The following is a 22,082-nucleotide window of genomic DNA, read 5'->3' on the forward strand; positions in this document are numbered from 1 at the left end:
TGAGAGTTGGGAGTGTGGAGTGAAGCAGCTGCGACTGAGCATCTGTGCTGGATGCGCTTTGCAGGCTTTGCTTTGGTTGGCTCTAGCTTGGTGGCATAGACTAACCACCCGTTAGGTGTGCTTCAGGAGCACAATATTCTTGTTTTAAGTATTATCCATAAGGAATGCAGTTCACGTGCACTCAGATCCCTCCACAGCATGAACCGCAGCATAGTGTGAGGTAATGTGCTCCCAACGACCCGAAATGTGCATGTAGATGAACTGGTAGAAGGTGACTGGGAAATAGGTCCGCACAAAAGATGAGTGGCAGAGACCTGCCCTTGGCAGAAGAGACCAGATGAGCTATTACTGACAGTAAAATTAAAAAAGAGAGGTGGGATAAAGGGAATGAAGGAGATAAAAAGCCAAATATGTAGCTTGATGGAAGTTGTAGCTTGCCAATAAATTAGCCAATAAATTAGTTTGCTGGTGGCATGGTTATGCGTGTAGAAGTGTATTGCAGTATTAAGAGCAGATAGTATTTTGATCTTGGCAATTTAGGGAAGTTGGAAATAAGTTTATATTGGTGATGTAAACCTAAATATGAATAACTGATTCATCAGACTGTTGAATGCAGACTGCAGTGGGAAAGAGTTACGATGTTTGTTAAAATGATTGAGATAAACATAAAGGCATGCTGTTAATTTTAGATGTATGGAGATTAGGCCCAGTATATGGAGTTTTACAAGGACAGCGATAACTTAGACATGGAGGAGAGAGTATTTTAGTCAACTGTGGAATACCTGTCTAGGGGATCTTTAGCTTAAGCAGGTATAACTGGACAAGTAATATTTTGACAGCCAGCTGTTACTGCCATCATATTGAGCTGGCAGCCACACATTTTTACCAATGAACAAACACACCAGCTTTCCAGGTAAGTCCACATACTCATACCATAAAGTAAATTGAAATATATTATACAGCAGAAAAGGGAGAAGATAGAAAAGTGAGTATTGTGTTGTGATATCCGTGTTACAAACACGTGTAACTATATTGCGTGAGCCATAGTGCATACTTGTGATAACATTTGTCTTGTTTATATTTTCAATGCTAGGTTTACCCTGAATTACAAATCACCAATGTTGTTGAAGCCAACCAGCCAGTTACGATCCAGAACTGGTGCAAGAGGGGATGGAAGCAGTGCAATGGTCACCCACACATTGTGGTTCCCTACAGGTGTTTGGGTGAGTGATAGTTTTTCTAGTCTGTTTTTTCCTGCTCTTTGTTTTTTCAGTCTCTTCATGAAAAACGTAGTCTACATAACTATCTTTTATATCTCTGTATTATTATCTTCTGTGAGTTGGGTTTTGTCCAATTGCTCAGTCCTTTGGAACTACATTAGCTACAGAGAAAATACTCCTGCTCTTACTGACACTATTTTAATGAGTGACTGCAAATCAGGCTTCTGCATAATCCCCTGACTTTTGTTATCTGTCCTCTCCCCTCTTTTCCTCCCATATAGACGTGTGTGTGTGCCCAGTTTAGAGGTTTTTTTGCTTATAAGCTATCCGTCTTTTCCCTAAATAAACATTTTTTTCCCCATTTTTTTTTTTAATAGCTAATATTTGGTCTCTTACTGTGAAAGACAGTGGGAATCTGTTTTTATTGAAAGCAAGCAAAAGCTAGATTATAAAGTCCCATGTTTCTCCCTGCAGCTTTATTTTTGTAGCGGTTGCTTGCTGTTCCCTCTGTGTCCTTGATGCTTTGAATTGATTCACAAATGTAAAAGGGAGGTTCAGTCTTCACTTTTTTTTTTCCTTAACCTTTACTTCTCTGTTAGCTTTCTGTCAGCATTCAGAAAACAGCATTGTTTTAATTTGTTTTCATTAACATTCTAGGCACAACTTTTTCTTGAGATTATTCCATGAGCTATTTAAATATGTTGTTTTAACACTGCCATTTGAATTGTGATAAATTGGCTGCCCAGTTTTATCTTTAAATGCTGGAGTTCAGAGTTGGAACTTGCTTTTCTACTAAGCCAGTGCAGCTAAAATGCTGTGTGGAAAGCAGCTCAGGCCATTTATACCATTAAATAAATAATGAAAGAAATCCAGAAAATACACAATCTTTCTAGAATTTTTGTTCATTTGTGTAGAATAGGTGAAACACATGGCATCCTCTGCCTGATGGCCAGGAAGAGAGTGTGCCAGCTTACAAAGACAGGACTGCAGAGTAAGCACGTTACCACTATGGTCAAAGGTGCCAAAACAGCAGATGTGTAAAATCTATGCTAAGAAGTATCGGGGAAATTTTATTGTTCGGTAAAGTTTCTAGATCTGATGTTTGTTTGTATGGATACAAATAGGTGTTTCTATACCTGCAGTATATCGTTGTTGATGCTACTGCAGGTAAGAATGACTAGTTGATTTTGAGCAGAAGTGTTCAAGGGGAACCCAAATTCAAGACTTTTGGTGGGGGGAAGGACCTGCCTCTAGTAATACGAATCCTGACTGCGGTAAGGAACCTACTGCTTTCTGTGTGTTTTCCAGACTTCTATGTGAGTTGAGTTGGTCCCTTCCAGCAAAAGTTTTAATGCTAAAAGGGACGTGCTCTTCAACCCATTTGTTGCTGTGTTTTCTTCAGTTTTCCGCAGTCAAGATAAAAACATCAGCTTGAAGCGTCGATAGACTTGTAGAGTCAGATAAGCAACTTGTTAGAGGTGGGACAGAACTGCAGTCACACCTAGCTTCATCATGATGTGTTTGGTCAGATTCCGTGTGAGTGCGTTTGCACTTATTAGAGATGCGATGGAAGAAGATCAGACTAGTGAAACTATAAAAACTAATTTTTATTATTGATTGTATTGTTATCATAAGCAAAGATCTGAATTATGATCAGGGAAGTATTATGTTCAGGACTGTCTACTTATGTAGATTTGGTCAGTGCCCTGGAGAACTTACAACCTAATTTAAGATAAAAGACAATGTCATCACAAGAGCAAATGAATATAAATTGGCCATGAATAAATTTAATCTGGAAATTATAAGGAAGTTTCTGCAAGAGTAAGGAGCTCTGATGGTCTCCTGGTAAAAGGAATAAGAAGTCTATTAATTTAGAAGGAAGTTCATAAATTTATGAACAAGATTATATGCAGTTCCCTGCAGGAGTCAGGAACTAGACTTGGGCTTCTAAGGTGTCTTTCCTGAGTTGTGGTTTTGAATGAAAAATTATGAGGAGTTGAATGTCTGCTGTCTTAGGTAGAAAGGTATGCTTGGCTTACTGGAGGCAAAAATTTTAAAGACATGTAAGCACCTCATGCCCATTAATGCTTTGCCCTTAGCTCCTAGTTTATATTTTAAAATTCCTCCCTATGCTGCTTTTTGTCTAATTTCCTTGTAATTGAGCCTTACGCAGTTGTGTCTGCCTGCATTTATTTTTGTCATCGTTCTCCTATACTGCCTTTCATCTTTTGACCCCGACTAGAATAAAACTCATAGAAACAAAAGCCTTACATACTGATGTTGCCAAGAGTTCACTGTGAGAACAGTAGCCACATAATTACTTCCGCTGGAGGGAAAATGGTGAACATGGCCATTATTTGCCATTTCTTCATCAAACAGCCTTCTGTTTGTTGTGTGTGGTTAAAGTTGGACTTCTTGTGCGTGGTGAAAGTGCATGAGAGGAGGAGGCTGGAGGAGTTGGGTCATTTTCCCACAAGCGAGGCTGGGAGTAGAACCCATCATGGTAAGTCGGGCTTGCTTAGTACCCATCAGCTTCGTGTTCATCTATTGCTAGCAGCCCACATTGTCCTCTCCTGTTGGCTTGCTGCCTTCATAGTGGTGAAGCTGGTCATAAGATGAACAGATCCTCTGAAATGAGAGGAACTCCTGAAGTGGAAAAAAAAGTGTAGTTTGGGGGTTTCAACAAAGACCATTCATTTACTTTTCCTGTTGGACAGTTACCCTTTTAATTTATTACTTTGATTTTTCTGTAGTCTAAAAGTTGTGGTCAAATACCTTGAATACTCTAGCTGCCTTGTATATCAAGGGGTAGACTAGAGGCAGGGAGTTGACTGAATTCAGTCTGTCGGTGTCTCATAGCTTTGATGACAGATTATCTTTTAAAATAATTTTATGCAATATCATGTTGTTGGTTCTTCTCAATTTGGTAACTAATCTTGTAGCCTGCACAAACAGGTCAGTATGATTTTTATGAATTATCACCATATGCAGTACTGTAACTGTTTTCAAATACTTTTTCCTAAATCTTATTTGTTACAGAGTTAAGGAGTCCTAAGAGCTGCTGGTTTTTTCCCCTTTATCTCTTGCTAATACTTCTTCAAGGTTAAAAGATAATTTCTTTGAATGCTGGATCTTGCCTGTCAGCTCTGCGTGTGCCTCTGCTATCCTTGGTGTGGTAGCTGCTAGCGGGCAATTTCAGAAGTTGGGCACTAGCAGTGCCCATTCCTCAGTAAACTTAGTACAAGTAGATCCTTGATGTAGACCACCATCAAATCCATTGACACTGGTAAGAATTAAGATGCCTAAAGGAAGTTTGGCAGCGGGCAGCTGATTGCAGGGTAGAGTCTTATAAATGTTACTTTGCTTTGAGAATCACTTTCAGTATCTTGAGTCAGCTTATAGTTTCTTCCACCTTGACATTTTTTTTCTACAGAGGTGAGAAACAGTGAGTGACAGAAACGTGTCTGCTTTCAGGCCAGAGCATCTTCATGGTCCATTTGCGTCCCAGTCTTCAGCTGAGGCTTTCCAAGACGTGTAGGCAGCATATCGCTACAGCATTTGGCTGCTCCATTAGTTTTTTTCTCTTTGAGACTTGTGCATGATGGTAGTTACTGCAGCTATTTGTAGCAATATACTTTAGTAATATTAATCAGATTTATTAGATTATACAGCTTCATATTTTCTTAAGTGGATGCAACTAAAGCATAAAAGCAATAATTTAAATAGGCAAAATGAAAGCCACTTATTTGAATCATCTGTGTGTCTTTGCAGTGACCACATAAATATGCCCCCTAAAAATGTTTCAATAGAACCCAAAAAAGAAAAGCATTACTGGTTTAATTTAAGATATAATTTTTTGCCTGTGCTCAGGGTTTTGAAATGTTCTTAACACTGCAAGCTTTGAGAAAATGTCCTTGTGCAATAAATCTGATTCATCGATATATTCACTGCATGCTCCCAGGGACACAGGGGATTACTGTACGGTTTCAGTTCATTGAAGAGGGGAAACTTCTTGTGAAAATAAAATTGTTGAGTAAATTCTAGTTACCTTTCTGAACACACTTGCCTTAAAACTATCTTTATCTTCTGGCTTTTAGAAAATGACATCTTCTAGCGTGTACTTATTATGGCTCGAAGCTCTATTATGACAGAAATGAGAATCTAGGTGAATACTTAGGTCTCTTGAATGATGGTATCAGACTGTTATCTTCAAGGGGGAAAAAATCTGGGATCGGAGGTGTTGTTGGGTTTTTTTGTTGGTTTTTTTTTTTTTTAAATAATACAAAGATTAAAGGGTTAAATTATGCTATTAGGGTGAGGAGTGCACTGCTTGATGTAGAGCCACGAATGTGTTTTCAGTGCTTAGGCAAAGATGATGAGCCATGCTGGCAGAAGAGTGAAGATCTGCAGTGCTTCCTTGGCATGGTGTCGGGTGTGTGTGCTGGCATCTTCACACCTGCAGCACACAAAAAAGCAGGTGCTTTTAAGATCAGGCCCTCCAAAATGTTGACAGTAAGCTTGCTGTGGGGCACGGGCTGCAGGGTTTCATCAGGCAGTGCCAAGAGGCCCGTGATTTCCACTTCATTTTATGGAAGCTGTTCTTGAAAAATATCCTGGCCGCAAACCTAGCCTTGTTAATGTTGGGGGGAGATCTGCCACTGGCCGCAGCGGGAGGGCAGGATTCCTGCCTGTGTTGGGGCAGTGTGGGCAATAAGCAGTTGTGGTTTGCTCTCTCCTCTCTTCAGTTCTTGCCTGAGGAAAAGCAGCTGCCCAATTTGTGCAGTATGGGCTATGAAATGAGGTAATTCACTCTTGTGTTCCCGGCTGGCGGTGAGAGCAGGCATCCTTGTGCTGTAACTCTTTGAATACCTTGGATAAATCTATGCCTGTACTTTTCTGAGTAGATGACATATCATGTACTGTTGGTGAAATACACCCCAGCCTAGCTGCTCATTGTGCACTGCAGCCCTGGAGAGAGGAGAAGTTAAATTAGGCAGATGTTCCTGGGTCGATCTGTAGGCACAGCAGGCAAACAACTGTGAGGTGGGGTAAAGGGCAGTTACCAGAGCATTGGTTAACTGCGCTGCTTGCTTTTGCATACTCACGTGTGACTCTGCTTTGTTTTCCTGTTAATGCATACTGTATTAATGCACTGTATTCAGGCAGCGTTTGAAGGATCCAGATGTATTGGAATATCATTATGTATGTAGCCTCTGTCAATCAAAACATGATTACTTGCAGTTACTTGTTCATAAACAAGTGAATTGGGTTATATGACAAATACATCTTACTGTTTGGTTATGTACTGGAAAGCTGGCTTCTGTTTCTGTTTTTAACAAAAACATCTTTGAAAATATTTATTAACTTGTCATGCTGTATTACTCTAGCAGCTTGTGAAATTAACCACTTGTTGATGTCAGAAGAAGAGGTGTACTCAAGTCTTGATACGCATGCCTAACCAGTTATACCAAAGAAAATACCAAGGTTATGCCTGGAATGAATCATTTAAATAGGGATATATGTAATTGACAGTTCTTTTGGTTCATCTGGTAGCTGTAATTTTGACTGTAAGAATTTTTTCACACAAGTGTGCGAAATACCTATTTACTTCTGCTACATGGCATACTTGCTATTTTTTTTCCTCTCAGCTCACTGTCTAGTACACCGATTTCTGACCGCAATGGCAATGCTTCTCTTTTGGATACTTTGGAAGCGCTTTCCACTGGCTTTTCCATGCAATGTCTAATGAACAGAATGACATTAAATAATTGTATTGGAGTTTTCCTGTCCCTGCTAGTTTAGCTATCTGCCTCCAGCTTGCCTCAGTCTCCACTCAGCCATATGAATGATGCAGACAAGCCTCACAATGCACTCTTGTCCTAAAATAAAAATATGCACTTAATTTCAGCCTACACGACTACATCATGTCTAGTTTTTCTGACAGCGCTAGCTGACAGGCAGGAGAGGATCTCCAAAAAGACTAACAATCTGAATCGCTTAGTGGGGAGACCATGGGTAGAGAAATCCTGGGCACAATGAAAGGCACAACTGTTCACTGGGAGAAATATTTCATCTCTCTTCTTTGCCCCCTCACAAGACAATATTCCTGCCTACTGGTGGTATTTTTGGTATAGCGCTGGGTGGGTGGATGAGAAAGCCCTGCCTGCAGAGGCTAGGCACACTTTTTTTTGGTGAAACTACAAGCGCTGCAGGGATAACGAGGTGTCCTGACACACTGGCTTCCTTCCACTGCAGCAGAGCCTTGGCAGGTGCTCCCTCGCCAGGTCCCTGCCCAGCTCCAAAACCGCATTTGGCTGTGTACCGGCAGCTCTTCGCGTTGTGCCAGCGGTCAGAGTTTTCTCCTGTTTCTGTGTCCTCGCGGCTGAACTAATTGCGGCAAGCTTTTAGGGCCTCAGTTCATCAAGTGTGTTCTTAAATGTGCTTACGTGCAGCGGCGTAATTAAGAGTGTGCCCTGACATGCTTCGTTGAAAAGTAATGGTTTTCTCTATATACCTGAACTCTGTTGGCCCGAATTTTATGGTCAGCTTCCGTAAGAGAGAAGTGGCTGTTAAGCATCAGTACAACCAATAACAAGTTTATCTTTTTATTATAATTCTAAGTAGCTGTATTGCCTTATGGTTTATAACTGTCTTCCCAAGTATTTTCTTCACAGAGCAGGACTGTATAAACCATTAAAGTGGCCTTTGGTGTGTTTCAGGGGACAAAATAATCATCAGCTGGAGGAAGAAGTATGGAGTGGGCAGAGAAATCCTGAATGAGATCACCCACCAGTGGCACAAAAACCTTCCTTAGGCAGTCACGGATCTGTTTCTGGGGGCTTCCACCTCCTCGCTTGAGCCAAACATCGCTTCAGCGGTTGGTTTAGCCAAATCCTAGCTGAAGGCATGGAAATCTTGAAGTAAAGAGATAAAGCAAAATTAGCAGTCTGGTGGTGACCAGAATGTGCCTTTATGTATGACTAAGAGTAAATATAAAACATCTTATTTTTGTATAAGCCCAAAAGAAAAAAAATCTGAACTTGTGTATTTCTGTGCATTTTTAGGGTATGCATCTGTTTTACTTGTTTGGTGACTGCAGTAAGGCTTTAATAAGAAAAGAATTTGTGGAAAAGGTCAAAACACAAAAACTTTTTGAGATCTTGAACATAATACCTCAACAGATCTACTTCTGAAGCAGTAAAAGAATTCCTTATAGGTAAGCATTGAAAATGAGGGGATTATTTGTCTCTTTACAATGGACAAAGGAAAACAGAACATGTGTATACACTTCAGGAACAGCTCACAGGAAGCAAGCAGTCATTGACATGTGAAAGTCATCTTCATAGCTATCTATAATTACAAATTGTAGTAAAGATTATTTCTATTTATTTTTTTTTAATGTTTAGGAGCTTGAAAAGATAAATCAGTTTTCTGGTTGAATGACCAAAGCTATAGCTGGACTAAGTTTTCTGTCTCTTTTAACCCTGTCCAGGCTACCTGAGTGCCTCAGGGATTAAAAACAGCACGTTCCTGCTTTTTCTGCAGTGCTTTTATATAAAATGAGTTAACCACAAAAAGTAGTGCTGAAAGACTATTAGTAAGGTTAAAAAGAGCTCAAAAATTAGGAAAGAGGGAAACTAAGATGGCCTCCTGACTCTAGTAGAACCCTTCCTGTGCAAGGGGTACCAGGGCGGCCCCCTCTGTCTGCCCTGCCCCGCTGGGTGCGCCTGAACAAGCTATTTAGTGTGTTCTTCTGACCTCCTCATTCGGGCTCTCCCATAGCCTTAATTACTACTTGCCACTCAAATCCTGCCTGAAGACAAAACTAACTTTCCTCTCAAAGTTTCTCTAACCTTACCTGACCACTTTGGAGGCACAGGTTTAGTTTCATAAAGGTCATGAGGTGAGGAGTGTCATCCCTAGTCTGTAGTTGGAAGGCTAGAGAGAAACTTCAAAACCAAAAGCATCTGTTGATAGTTGGGCTCCAAGTGGTAAAGCACTTAAAAGAGCATGTATGTCTATGTGGGCTTATGTACGCGTGCACACAAAGATTGTTTATGAAGAGGGACTTGGACAAGCTCAAGAAATGGGCCTGTGTGAACCTCATGAGGTTCAACAAGGCCAAGGGCAAGGTCGGGGCAACCCCTGGTATCAGTACAGACTGGGTGGTAAAGGGGTTGAGAGCAGCCCTTCCAAGAGCGACTTGGGGGTACTGATGGATGAAAAGCTGGACATGACCTGGCAATGTGTGCTCGCAGCCCAGAAAGCTAACCATATCCTGGGCTGTATCAAAAGAAGCGTGGCCAAGCGCATATGAGGGTGGTGAAACACTGGGACAGGTTGCCCAGAGAGGTGGTAGGTGCCCCATCCCTGGAAACATTCAGGGTAAAGTTGGTTGAGGCTCTGAACAACCTGATCTAGTTGAAGATGTCCCTGCTTATTGCAGGGAGGTTGGACTAGATGACTTTTAAAGGTCCCTTCCAACCCAACACATTCTATGATTCAGTTTTGATAGATGTGTCCATTCACACACGCATACAACCTGTGCGTAATGCATGAAGCCACTGCATAAGTTTCATAGCTTGTTCATTCTACACATCCAGCGTTTGGAACCAGACCAACCAGGAACTTCCAAGCATCTTTGTAGTGCCACAGAGCTGATTCATCCTTTTTTTTTTGTGTGTGCGTGTGTGTTTCCTTCAACGTACAGTACTTAATTTTGCAATGAGAGAATTCTGCTAATTGAAGTGTGTTGTTTGCTTAGCCTTTTAGGAAGGCAAGATGGGGAGAGGGAGAGAAAAGAAGTGTGCATCTTACCACATGTCACTAAATTGATTTGCATGTAGAGCATCTTCCTACAGATTTCTATCATCTGACTGAAAGCAGTGGTAAGATCTCATGTGAAATACATTCTGGTCTCAGAGGAGAATTGAGTGTTGCCAACAGATTTGATGCAGTTGTTAACTGCAAAGAAAGAGTCAATGATGGAAATCACTGGATATTTCTAAAACGTGCTAGGGAAGATCCTGGAAATGCATTTCAGTAAGCCTGGTTTTAGGGGGGGTGGTGCTTTTGTGAAGTGCTGAACACCTAAGAATATTGGACTTGTCAGTGAGTATGGTATTGAGGAAGAGGCTTTTACAGTGGCTTTTTTTTTATTTTTGAGGAGTAGGTAGGCAAATGGGTAGTGTGTCTACTTTGATTTTTCAAAAGAAATTTAACAAGGTCCATTACCAGAAGCTATTAAAGAAATTAATCTACCATGGAATAGAAGAGAAAACTCTTATGTGACTAAATAAGAAGAAAGATAAAAAAGGCAGGAGTTAATGGTCCATCCTCAAGGTGGAGAAAGGTCACCAGTGGAATCTCAAGGGATCAGTTCTTGTACCTGTGACATTCAAAATATTTGTGATTTGGAAAAGAGGGTAAATCGTGAGGTGACACATTTGATGATGACACTAAGTTATTCAGGGTAGAATGAAAAAAGGCAAACTATGAAGAATTTCAGATGTTTTTTTGATATTTATTGACTGAAGGTAAAATGGCAGGCAAAAAACGATGTAGTAAAGGTAGTGTATGTGGGAGAAGCACAAAAGAGATTAATCTTATCTTAGTGTATATGGTGATACTGTGAGTAGCCCAATGCTTCTCAGGACTGAGACTTCGGCATTTTCAAAGGCTTGTGGGAGAGCGGATTAGGCTTGTGACATGCTTTTTAAATACCCATTTCTGGACTGATGGGCTGCACTGTCCTTTGTCCCGCATATGCAGGAAATAGTGATCAAGGTAGCGATTCCACTTGACCATTACTTTGTGCAGGAGCAAATGAGTGAATTCTTTGGGAATCCTGGGCATGGTTCCTTGGGTTTTGTCACTGAATATGTCTGTTACTGCTTCTAGAATCCCCTCAGATCTGGGAACAGTTGAACCACTGCTCACTGCCTGAAACATAAAAAGCAATGCTTCTAGGGCATCAGCAACTTCTAGACAAAACTGTGTGCACCTTGAATTCTATGTTATGTCCGTGTTGGTTTTCCATTACCTCCAACAGTATTATTGTGCCCACGTAATTTAGAGACGGCCTTACGTTTAAGCTTTGAATTTCAGTTCTGAAGTGGTTTCTAGACTTGGTATTCTTTTTATGTCACAATACTTTCACCAAGACATCAGAATTACTTTTCACGAAAAAATGTGTTTATTTTTAAATAGCATGGTAAAATGGTTCTTAATTTGTCAACCATAGCAACAAAACTTAAAAAAAAAAAGTATATGTACAATAACCAACAGTATATGTATTAGTTTTTTGTTGTCAGAGTGCTGGCATGAATTAATCTTTATATTTGCCTTTTGAATGTAGGCAGGCAAAACCTGTACTTAATGATTCAGGTGGCTTTCTGTGAAAGATACTTTGTCCTTCATTAAGAGACTTTAGACATTTGTTTATAAATATGCCCTTATATTCTTATCCTTAGTGGAAAGCCTGGCTTCTGGAGAAGGTTTGTGTCAGAGAGTTCATCTGTAACCTTGGAAAAGTGTTTGCAAAATGACTTCCAGTAAGTGTAGGGAAGAACTTGGTTAATTTTCAGTAAAGTATTTCTCATTTAGGGCACATTGCCCTTCAGGCAAAGAGGACTGATAAAGCTAGTACTTGCGCTGTGACAGTGCAGTGCCTCAGCATTTATCTGCCCTCAAAGGATAAATTGTCCCTAAGTGTCAAGGGGAGGCATGGCAGCATTTACGGGGCTGTGCTCCAAGTGCTGGAAGTCGCTCAGGTCTAGCACACGTTCATTCATCAGGCCTTGTTGCTGACAGCTTCGGAATGAAGGAGAAGGTACGGTGTTGCCTCGGCCGGGCTCGCACCCAGCAGCGCTCCCATGAAACGGCAAGCTGGGATTGAAGGGCTGCGGGGTGACGCCAACCGCCTTCCCGCTGGGCAGATCGCTACACTCGGAGTGTGTCCCTAGGGAAAGAGTTACAGCGCTTCATGCTTGTGTAAACATCCGAAATCTTTGCAAGATGAACATGCTGACATTTGAAGGTCAAACATGCTTCAACACTTCCAGTCCCTTGCCCTCAAGTGCAGGCATCTTTATCATGCAAGCAGAAATTCCCTTTGGGTTCCTTCTGCTTTCACGTGAAAGCTTATACTAGTGGTAGATGCTGAAAACTACTGTGTAACAGCAGACACTTTGCATTCAAATGTGGCGGTTTATTTTCTTGTGGGAAACTTCTGCAATGGAAAACAGAAGTTGAGAATGGTCATACGCAGTTCATGAAAATGAAGCATCCATTAACCATCTAGGAATTCGGGTTTTTGATGAACCCCTGTAGATACTAGATTGTGTGTGAAATTGGAAAAGCAAGATGTTCTTACTATGCTTGTCATGGGATCAGTGGCAACAGAAACCCAAAAACGTTCTCATGCAGTCATTTGACGTGTTTTGGTTTTTTGTTTTTAATACAACTGCCCCAAATTCTCTCAATTCTTACTTTTGGGGGAGAGGGAGGTGTTTTAAAAAAAGTTTACTCCTCTTTAAGCTCTTCAAATTTGGACATGTGGTTTGTCAACAGCCCTGAAAACTGAGAGCCGAGTTGAACCACAACTAGAAGCCCTCATCTGGGCCTCTTCCAAAAGAAGTGGAACTTTTGTTATTTTTGTTTTTTTAAGGAACCATTTGACCGGGTGTGAGAGTTTTGTGCTCGGAAAGCTGCGTGGAGGCCAGGCTCGGGGAGAAGTGGTCAGGATGGGGGTGGATGGTCCGAGGAACTTCCAGCTTGTCCCTGGGAGGCTGCTGATGTGGAGGCCGTCTGTCCCCTCCGGACCCAGCTGTCGCTTACCTCCTACCGTCACCTCCCTGCCTGCCAGCCTTGTCTGGCCCCTTAGCGCTGCGTGTATCACGAGTTTCTGTAGTTTACCCATCCCTGTTGTTACAGGAAGCTAAAGGAAGAACAGCTATGGTACCCAGGGTAGGAATGCACTGGCATTCATTTACCAAAGCAAGTGTCTGGTGGGATCGTCTGGGTGGGGTTTTTTTAATCCTGCATTTGCATTTATGGAAGGGAAAACCTGGCTCTGCAGAGCAGTTGTGCATGGCCAGTTTGGTTTTAAACTTCCTAGACTTGATGTATTTATGCATAGATCATACCAACATAATACTTAATAATACCCACAGCCTGCTTGTTAACAAAAATAAAGCTAATAGCTTTAGTACTTCATTAGCTTGAAGAACTGCTGCTGATTTACTGATTACAGTATAGTCTTTCCTCATGAGCCGTTTTAGTGGATGTATGAGCAGTTCTGCATTTTGCTTTCGCTGTGGATTTAACCTTTGTTCAGACACTTTGAACTTTCTTACTGACCTCCAGGTTGAGAAGTAATAATAGGGTTTTTTATTTTATGTTCAGAATCACATGGAAGCTCTTCCTAATGATCACTAAGGGAACTTAAAGGGGAATTTGTTCCAGTTAAATACGTGAACCTGAAGCTAATACAAAGTACTTTAGTTTTAGTAGAACATACACATGTGCTTTAAAAAAAAAAATCTGTAGTTGTAGCCTTTCTTCTTAACCTGCTGAATTTTTTGTTCTTGTTTTCCACTCAAGAATTTTTCGTGTGTACCTAAAAAATGCAGAATTGATAGATAAGAGTTGTATCTTAGTTCTTAACCTGGCCATTAAAATTGTTTCCTAATTGTTCAGTTTGAAATGCTGAAAGACAGCAAAAAACAGCACTAGGGATAATAAATGAGGATCATGATTACTGGAAATTATTTACTTTCTGCATTAATATGTTTGATCTTTAAGTCCCGGTGGCTTTGTCAGTAAGTTCTTGATGTCTAAAATATTTAAATTACCCTATTTTTTTCTATTAGATCATTCCAACTAGGTCAACAGAAAATTGAATCATAACAACTTCATATCAAAGTTAATTTTGGTAACACAAATTAATTTTGGCTCTGTAGTAATACCAGCTCCTACTTCTTTTTCCAGAAGGTACCCGGGTGAATACATAAGCAGTGTCTGCTTCTGAGGAAGTCTGATCCTCGGTGCTTTGAAGGAGATTGGGTTTTGGTTTAGTATTTCTCTTAGCTGTTCTTCATTGAGCTGGTCTTATATATGAAGCGTTTTCATACCTTTCTATTACAGTTTAACCTAGGACACAATTTCTGAATATCTGTTATTTTGTCAAGTCATTCTCTTCCCCTTGTGGCTGTTCTTAATCTGTTACAAGATTATTTATGATCAGCTCCCTGAGACTGCAGCTGTTTGGAACCAGTCTACTCAACAGAGATTACAAACCCTTTGGGAAAAGGACTATTTTACCATTTTTATGATACTCAATGCAGGAGCATCCTGCCCTATGACTGAAAAGCCCATATTTCACCTTACAGTACAAAAGAGAAATGATCAACAGCATACACATGAGGCTACATCTGGAGCTGTTTTCTCTTACCTGTTTTCTGGGATTTGTTTATTCAGCCTATATTAAATACATGATAGGCAAACTCCTTCCCTTTGCTTTACTGTGGACTCTGTGTATGTGTAGTTTTCTTTTTGGAGATATTTCCTTCTTACAGTGGAATCCCTTATAAGTTCTGTAATCAACCCCAAATTTGGCTCCCTGTAACACCTTTTGTTACATCTGTTTCATAACCTGGCTAAGCTTGAATTGCTTTACATAACTTTTCTTCAGACTGGGAAGAACAGAAGTCTTTTGGGCAGGGTTTCTGTCTGATGGTGCCTGCGCTCGCCATAGAGAGGCCAGTAGCCATCTATGAACGCTTTGCTGGAGCAGAGTTGGAGGAATCCTGCAGAGGCTGTGATGGGTCTGGGTTTGTGTTTCTGCTGCCTGGCCTCCAGCCTTCCTCTTGCAGCTCATGTCAGATCAGAAAAGATCAGTTGGCAAGCAGTTTTTGGTGAAATGTGAGCTGAGTTGACTAAATAAATAATCCCGAAATTGCCTTTCGGTAGGGGATGTTTCAAAACCCTGGTCTCTGATCTTGATGATGGCGTGGTCTCAGATGTGGTAATGCTGGCAGGAGACCAGCTGGGAGGTGTACCTGAGGAAGAGGAGAGCATGGAGCCACCACCCTTTTTTGAGAGAAGCATTGACCTGGATTGGCCTAAGCCAATCTAAAACATTTACAGTATTCACAATTTTTTGAAAATACAAGTTCCCATGCTCATCAGTGGCCCATGAAACATTGCCTACCCAGAGTATTTTTTGCTACTTGTCTTGGGTTTTATACTCTTAAATACTGGGTTGACTTTGAAAATAGAAAACACAGCATGTGTAAATCGGTCATTGTTGTATTGTTGTAGAGCGCTGAAGTGATAAATCCATCATATTTCTTTTCCTCTTTCAGATTTTTTGGGGAAAAAAAAAGTCAACCTTCAGTCTAGTTACAGTGTGAACTTCCCCTCCATATGCCCTTTTGCTCTGTTCTGTAAATCATAAATATTTTGATATGTCACTTTGTTCTCAGTGTGGGAAACAAGGTTTTTATATTAAAACTTGATAGAATCTTCTGTAGCTTACACAGAACCTTTTTATACTTCATTTATTTTCCTTTATTAACTAATAATGATGCTCCAAGTTAATTTGCCATGTCATAAAGGAGAAATACTGAAGTGTCTTATACCTTTCCTTTTTGTTAAACTCTCTAAAATGATAGGCAGCTGTAAATTTTTATTTCAATTTTTCAATTATGTAACTGCCCTCATAACTTACAAAATGTCTCCTATGTCAAGGTGTTTCAAGAGTAACTTTTAAATTCTAACTAAAATGCAAGGTGTAATTTCAAGTTAAACTCTAATGCCATTTTTATTAATATGACCAATTGGCTGTTATCTGGTCTGTTACAACAGAATCAATTTACAGCAGGTTTTTCTACGTTATCAGAGGTAAAGCTCTTAAGAAAAACGTGCTCTAAAATAGCGTGTGCTCTGCTGAGGCGAACTAGTTTAATTAAGGTCGGTGGTGGAGTGGGACGATGCCTTTCTGAGCCTCCTGAGTGCTTTGAGGTGCCGCCTCTTTCCTTTTGTCCCCCTCCCTTCTTTCAGTGATATGGCTTGCAAATTGTCTTTGAGGTTGCTCGTTGCACAAAAATCCTGTTGTTGTCAACTGCATGTCCACAGGAGAAAGTACGAACGGTGTCTTCACTGTGTTTTGGCCTCTGTGCAACACGAGGGTATGTGGGCTAACTCATGCCCAAACGTTCAAGCATTCCTCTCTGAAGTTGGTTATCTGTAGATGATACTTTTTCTTTTTTTTTAAAGTAGAATTCCCCATTATTGTCTCAAGATTTCTGTTTATCACATGACAACTGTAGCTGGGGATGAAATGGGGTAAAATAGCACCTTCAAGGAGAACCTCACTGATGTTGCATCTCATCTGGCAAAACTGCTATTTTTGAAGTACTGTTTAAAGCAAAGTGCTCGTTTTGCTGAACTGGGATGTCAGCTCACTTGACCCTTTTAATTGATGTGGCAGGCTCAGATTTCTGAGCAAGAACAGCCATGCTGCAAGAAGTGCCTGAGCACCTTCCCTGCTCCAGCAGAGCCCTCTGAGAGGGGCCCACCTGGAACCTCTCTCGCATAAGAGGCAGCTGTGGTCTGAAGCCTTGGTTAGACGCTACAGTCCAAGCAATATATCTAAGAAAAAGAGGTTTTAAGCATGACGGTCTGTACAAAATTCTTATCTGGATGATGAAATCCTATTTAGGTGAAACTTTTCTTGCTCAGCGATTTGAGTTCAAATGCAAGCAAGCAAGGAGGCACTTGCTGTCCTCTTTAGTCAGTCCTGGCCTGAGTATGTTATGAGTTTATTGACAAGATGTCTCCTCTGCTGGACTTTAAGAGGAGCATTGAGAGACAGGACAGGCTTCCTGGGCAGTCAGAGCAGGGGCACTTGTGTGGGAAGAGGCAGCACCACCAGCAGACACTGCGCTGGAGCACTCTTCTGTGTATATTCTCTATTTTTGGTTACCGACACAGCTACTGAGCTATCAGGAATGTTGCCTTACTGCTGACATCAGAGGAACTGCACAGAGTAACATCAGTTTTCATCTGCTGCTTTGAAAATTTTTGTTTCTGACTGATTACTAACCTGTCCTTTAAAGTTGTCTCCTTTCTGGTGCCATATGTAACTCCATCCTAATGGAATTTGGGTTTTCCTGAGCACTGCCCGTGATATGCTATGGCCAGCTTACCGTTCTCTGTGTGGGACCTCGTAAGATGCATTTCAGCTCATATATACATGTTGTCAGACATGTAGGTAAAAATATGTAATATACTGACTTTGATTTCTTTAATATAATTCTTGTGTTTGTCTTACACATTTGGGACAGATGCTTTGTCCTTGCATTTTTTTTTTTCAGTGGTGGTTCAGATAGACACTTTTCACTAGGGGCAAAAATCTGCAAAGGATTTAATTTTGGAAAATAAGCTTTTATAGACCTTTCAGATGCATTACAAAATGTTCCATTCCAGTGGTTGGTCTTGATTTATTCAACCTAATTTGGTCATCCTTGCTGCAGGCCTAGAATATGATATATTTACTGTTCTTGACTTTAATGTCTTCCTTGCTGTTGCTCATCTTACTCTAAAATCCATTTACTCTCTCAATTTATATATCTGTTGATGTGATAAAAGGTATTTGAATTAAAAAAAAAAAAGTCCTCATTCTGATACTGTGAATTAGACAGACACCAGGCAGTGTTTCTGAGCATAAAGTCTGTGCAAATAGCAAGTATTATTTTATCATATTGCCCTCAGTATTTGCATATAACATACTGTTAATATTAATCCTTAAGGACAGGATTCAATTCTCAATAGAACATGATCTTGCATGTTAATCCTGACTTGGTTTCTGTCCACAATGACTCATATGTACGAGGAAGATAAATAAAACAGGTTAGAACTAGTCACTTGGTAAAATATGACCATCTTCTACCAGCTCTTGGTTACTCCTGCTGTGTTCAGTGAGTAATTCTTGCAATGAGAACTGGAGATGAACAGTTTTGTTAGAAAGTAAGGGTTTGGGGTTTTTTTAGGTAGTAATATTTACATTAAATATTCACATGGCATTGCACATTGACAGAAATTGTTGACTCAGAATGCTGTAAGTATGCTATACTGCTTTCTGGGTTATTGCGTGCTCTCATGGGAGGGCTAGTGACAATACAGAGCTTTTGCCTTTTAGTTCATCAGAGCAACTCAGCCCCGTTGCTGGTAGCAGTCATTACTTTCACATCCTATCCTTCAAATGGCACGTGAAGAGTTGGATCTTGGTGAACAGGATCCTGCGCCCTTTCCCTTGTCAGTATGTTTAATGTAATAAGCCAGAAATTGCATTTGCATTGTGTTTTTCTTAAAAAAAAAACAAAACAAAACTATTGTCTAATGTCTGGATCAGGTTCAAAAAATTTGTATATCTAGTAAGACAGGTGATTTGTCTAATCTAATGTACTGTCTTCCTCATTAGCCAGCAGAAGGTGGTGCAAGAAACCATTCTGTTAACAGGACACTTCAGGGTATGATACTGAGGGTATGCCTTGAGTATGCCTTCCGTTTTGTCTGTCCGTAAAGTTGACTCAGCTAGCATCCTTGTTTGGGATAGATAACAGAAAAGCAAGCTGTTCAGTTAATCTTCTGCTGTCACACAGAGTGTGCGAAGGTGACCGTGATCTATGCAAGGCACCGCGTTCTTGATACTGTAGTTTGCAACAACTTCAAAAACTCTAACAGTAGGTCACATGAAAAGTACAGAATAACGTTCTGAAGGCCAGTGTGTGGGGAGGTGAAGACACCCACCCACCCCCACCAGTTTGGGGTCATCTGCAGACTTTTTGAGGGCATGTTCTGTCTTCTCCTCCATATCATTGATACATACGTTAAACCAAACATGTGCCAAAGTGAAGCCCTGAGGTATTCTACTTATTACTTCCTTCCAGATGGAGTACAACCGTAAGCCACTACCTGTTGAGCTTGACAGCACAATCAGTTTTTCACTGAATTAGTGAATTCCTTGCTAAAATTAAGATAGACGCTATCTATTGCTTTGTTCTTATTACCAATCTTGCCATTTCATTCTAGAAGGCAATTCAGGTTGATCAAGCATGATTTACCGTTGTTAAATCTGGTGTTTGGCTATTGCAAATCGTCATCATCTCCATGTGCCCAGAAATGGCTTTCAACAGGAATTTTTTCAGAAACTGAAGTGAGGCAGACTGGCCTGTAACTCCCCAAAGCCTCTTTCTTGCAATGTGGCTGCAGCTTCTGCCTTTCTCCAAATAAAAGGAACGTCCCTCAGAATCCATCATCTCTCAAAGATACGTAAATCGGTCAGGTTTTGCTTTGAACCTTGTATCAGAATCTAGTCTATGAATCGAACAACTTGAAGCCTCTGACCATGAAGACTTTCTTTGGAGAACCAGTATATGATGGCTGTAGACAACTTTGGGGGAGTTCTCTGTTGCCCTAATACTTAAAACATGGCTTACTAGCCATTCAGAACTGTCCTTACATGAAGAAACGATGTTGTTTATCAGTTGTCCGTTGCTTATAATTAGTGTTTTATTTTTTTAGAGGTGCTTGCTGAATGCAGAATGTAACGTTGCATTTAGTCTACCTGACTACTTATTTTGTAGCTTCCTTGAATTACCGTGTCCAAGTCGGTTCTTCCCTTTCTCCCAAGCTGTCCCATCCCAGCTGCCTTGTAGCTGAGCAGCCAGACCACGCTGCCATCCTTCCTGCAAGATGAATAAAGGCTTGGTATTGTCTGTATAGAGCAAACCCAGATTTTGTCAGGTAATTGTTAATCTGGTTACTTGTAAACTTTGCAAAGCCTGAAAGTGGTTACTTATTTTCCCGTATTGCCAGTAATACAGTGAAGTCCTTGGCCAACAGGCAGTAACAATTTGAGTGAAAGTTTGGTCTTGGCAATGAGAATATTCAGGGCTCAGCAGTGTTATGGGAGGTGATTGCTTAGGTGGTTAATAATCAGCAAAGTATTTCTGCTAGGCTGATCTTCAACTGCTGCTTATGGAGTTATTTATTCACTTATCAGAGCCTTTGCACAAGATGGTATTGCAGAAACAATTACTGCCTGAACTGAATCGTAGTGATTTCTGTTCTTTGCCAGAAGAGAGAGAGAGAGCAACAACTGAATTAAATTACTGCTGAAGTAAAAAGAATCCAAATTTTTATAAAGAAACATGCAGCATGAAGATGTTTAGGAAGGGTAGAAAAAAAAAACCACAAAACTGAAATCTTAACTGAAGTAAACACTTGTTTAAAATCGGTACATTCCTCATTGGAATCCAAGCATTTGAAATGGCTTTTGATGGCCAAACCTTAAAGCTGTCTGTAGCACTTTCATTCTTTCCGCTTACGTGTAGGCTTATGGTCATTACTCCTTCGAGACATCGGTGACTAGTGCTTTATTCCTAATGCAAGACGTTTTACCCCAATTGCTAAGAACTGCCTATGAGATACATCTCATCGTATAATAATGCAAAGCACAGTGGGATCACTGGTCCCGGTTGTGCTGAGTTGTTTCCAAGCATCCTATATTTGTGCCATCTTACCGTTTGATTGATGTCTTTAGCAAGTCTCTAGTATGAACACATAGGGCAATAATGAATTAGTTAAGCCAATTACTTCTTATTGTATGCTGTTTCCATTTCAGAGCCCATTTTCCAAGTACATCTTGCATAATGAAGTGCATTAAGTGTCACTTCAGCCAGAAGGAGGGCACAGAATTTTACAGTGCTTGGAGATTTGCACTTGCAGATCTTGCTGCAAAACATGTCTGCTCTCTGCTGCGAGGAAGGGAGCAAAACCAGCAACCACCGCCGTGCAGATTGTCATGCATCTCGGCAGCAGCAGAACGTGATGTTAATAGCTAGAATGTTAAAATTCCTGCATTTGATAATATTTATGAAGCGTAATCTGTTTTGAAATTCAGCCATATTACAGTTTTAAAAAACCTGAAGGCAGCGGGGGGGAAAATAAGATGCACAAAGACAAGGTTTCTTAAGATTTGGAATGTATCTGCTTTTGAGAAATACCATTATGTTATCCTTGGTATTTAAATATAAGGAAGAACATTAAAATGGATCCTGCAGTATCAGTGATCTTTATTTATCACATCACAGTATACAATTTTGTTAATTTCTGGAAAGATTCTTAGAAATGTTTTTATTTTTTAAGAGCTGCAAGCTTTTGTTCTCTTTTGACACTTTTGGAAAACCAACCTCATTAAAATCTTACTGAGTACAGAGAAAAGTGAATGTTACCTGGAGCGAGCCTGGGAATGGTTAATGACTTTCTTACTTTAGATCAACTGTTTAAAGTACAGATTGAAAACAGTTAAAGCCGAACAAGGTGGGTTTCTCTTTATTTGTTGTCTAACTAGTGCTGACTGGTGTTTGTTGATGGGGGAAACTCCTTTACGGTGCAAGAGAGAGCCCTGAAGAGGTCCAGTACTCACGCCTGGAACTCAAAAGCTCCTGTAAATTAAGAAGTACTTTGTCTGGGGAAGGGTATGTGTTGATCCTGTCTTGATCACAAAATGAGGAGATCACACCTCCTCAACTTCTCCTTACCATCCTTCTTTCCATGTTGTGATTGCCGAATACACACCCTGGCACACGTGTCTCCATCTCTCCTCATGAATTTAGAGCATGGGAGGGGGTGGCAGTTCTCCCGCCAGACAGGGGCGGGACGTGGAGGACCAGTTGATGGGAAACGTGACTGAGTGGTATTCCAGCACAGCTCTACTGGTTTCTGTGACCTGCCATGGGAACCAGGAGCACTTGAGCTGCGAGCGACCTGTGCTGGCTTTCCATAAGCAACTTC

At 40.6% G+C, this 22,082-nt stretch overlaps 1 protein-coding gene across 4 annotated transcripts in view; it reads left to right on the forward strand.

The window, feature by feature from the left end:
* Positions 1 to 22,082, forward strand: part of APP (amyloid beta precursor protein) — a 223,086-nt gene that overhangs the window by 72,120 nt on the left and 128,884 nt on the right. For all 4 annotated transcript variants that reach the window (XM_063347215.1, XM_063347206.1, XM_063347234.1 and 1 more), the window contains exon 3: positions 1,094 to 1,223. In XM_063347215.1, the coding sequence (XP_063203285.1) occupies positions 1,094 to 1,223 (130 nt within the window). The remainder of the gene's footprint in view (positions 1 to 1,093; positions 1,224 to 22,082) is intronic.

The sequence above is a fragment of the Chroicocephalus ridibundus genome, chromosome 1, assembly GCF_963924245.1.
Source record: "Chroicocephalus ridibundus chromosome 1, bChrRid1.1, whole genome shotgun sequence".
Lineage (NCBI taxonomy): Eukaryota > Metazoa > Chordata > Aves > Charadriiformes > Laridae > Chroicocephalus > Chroicocephalus ridibundus.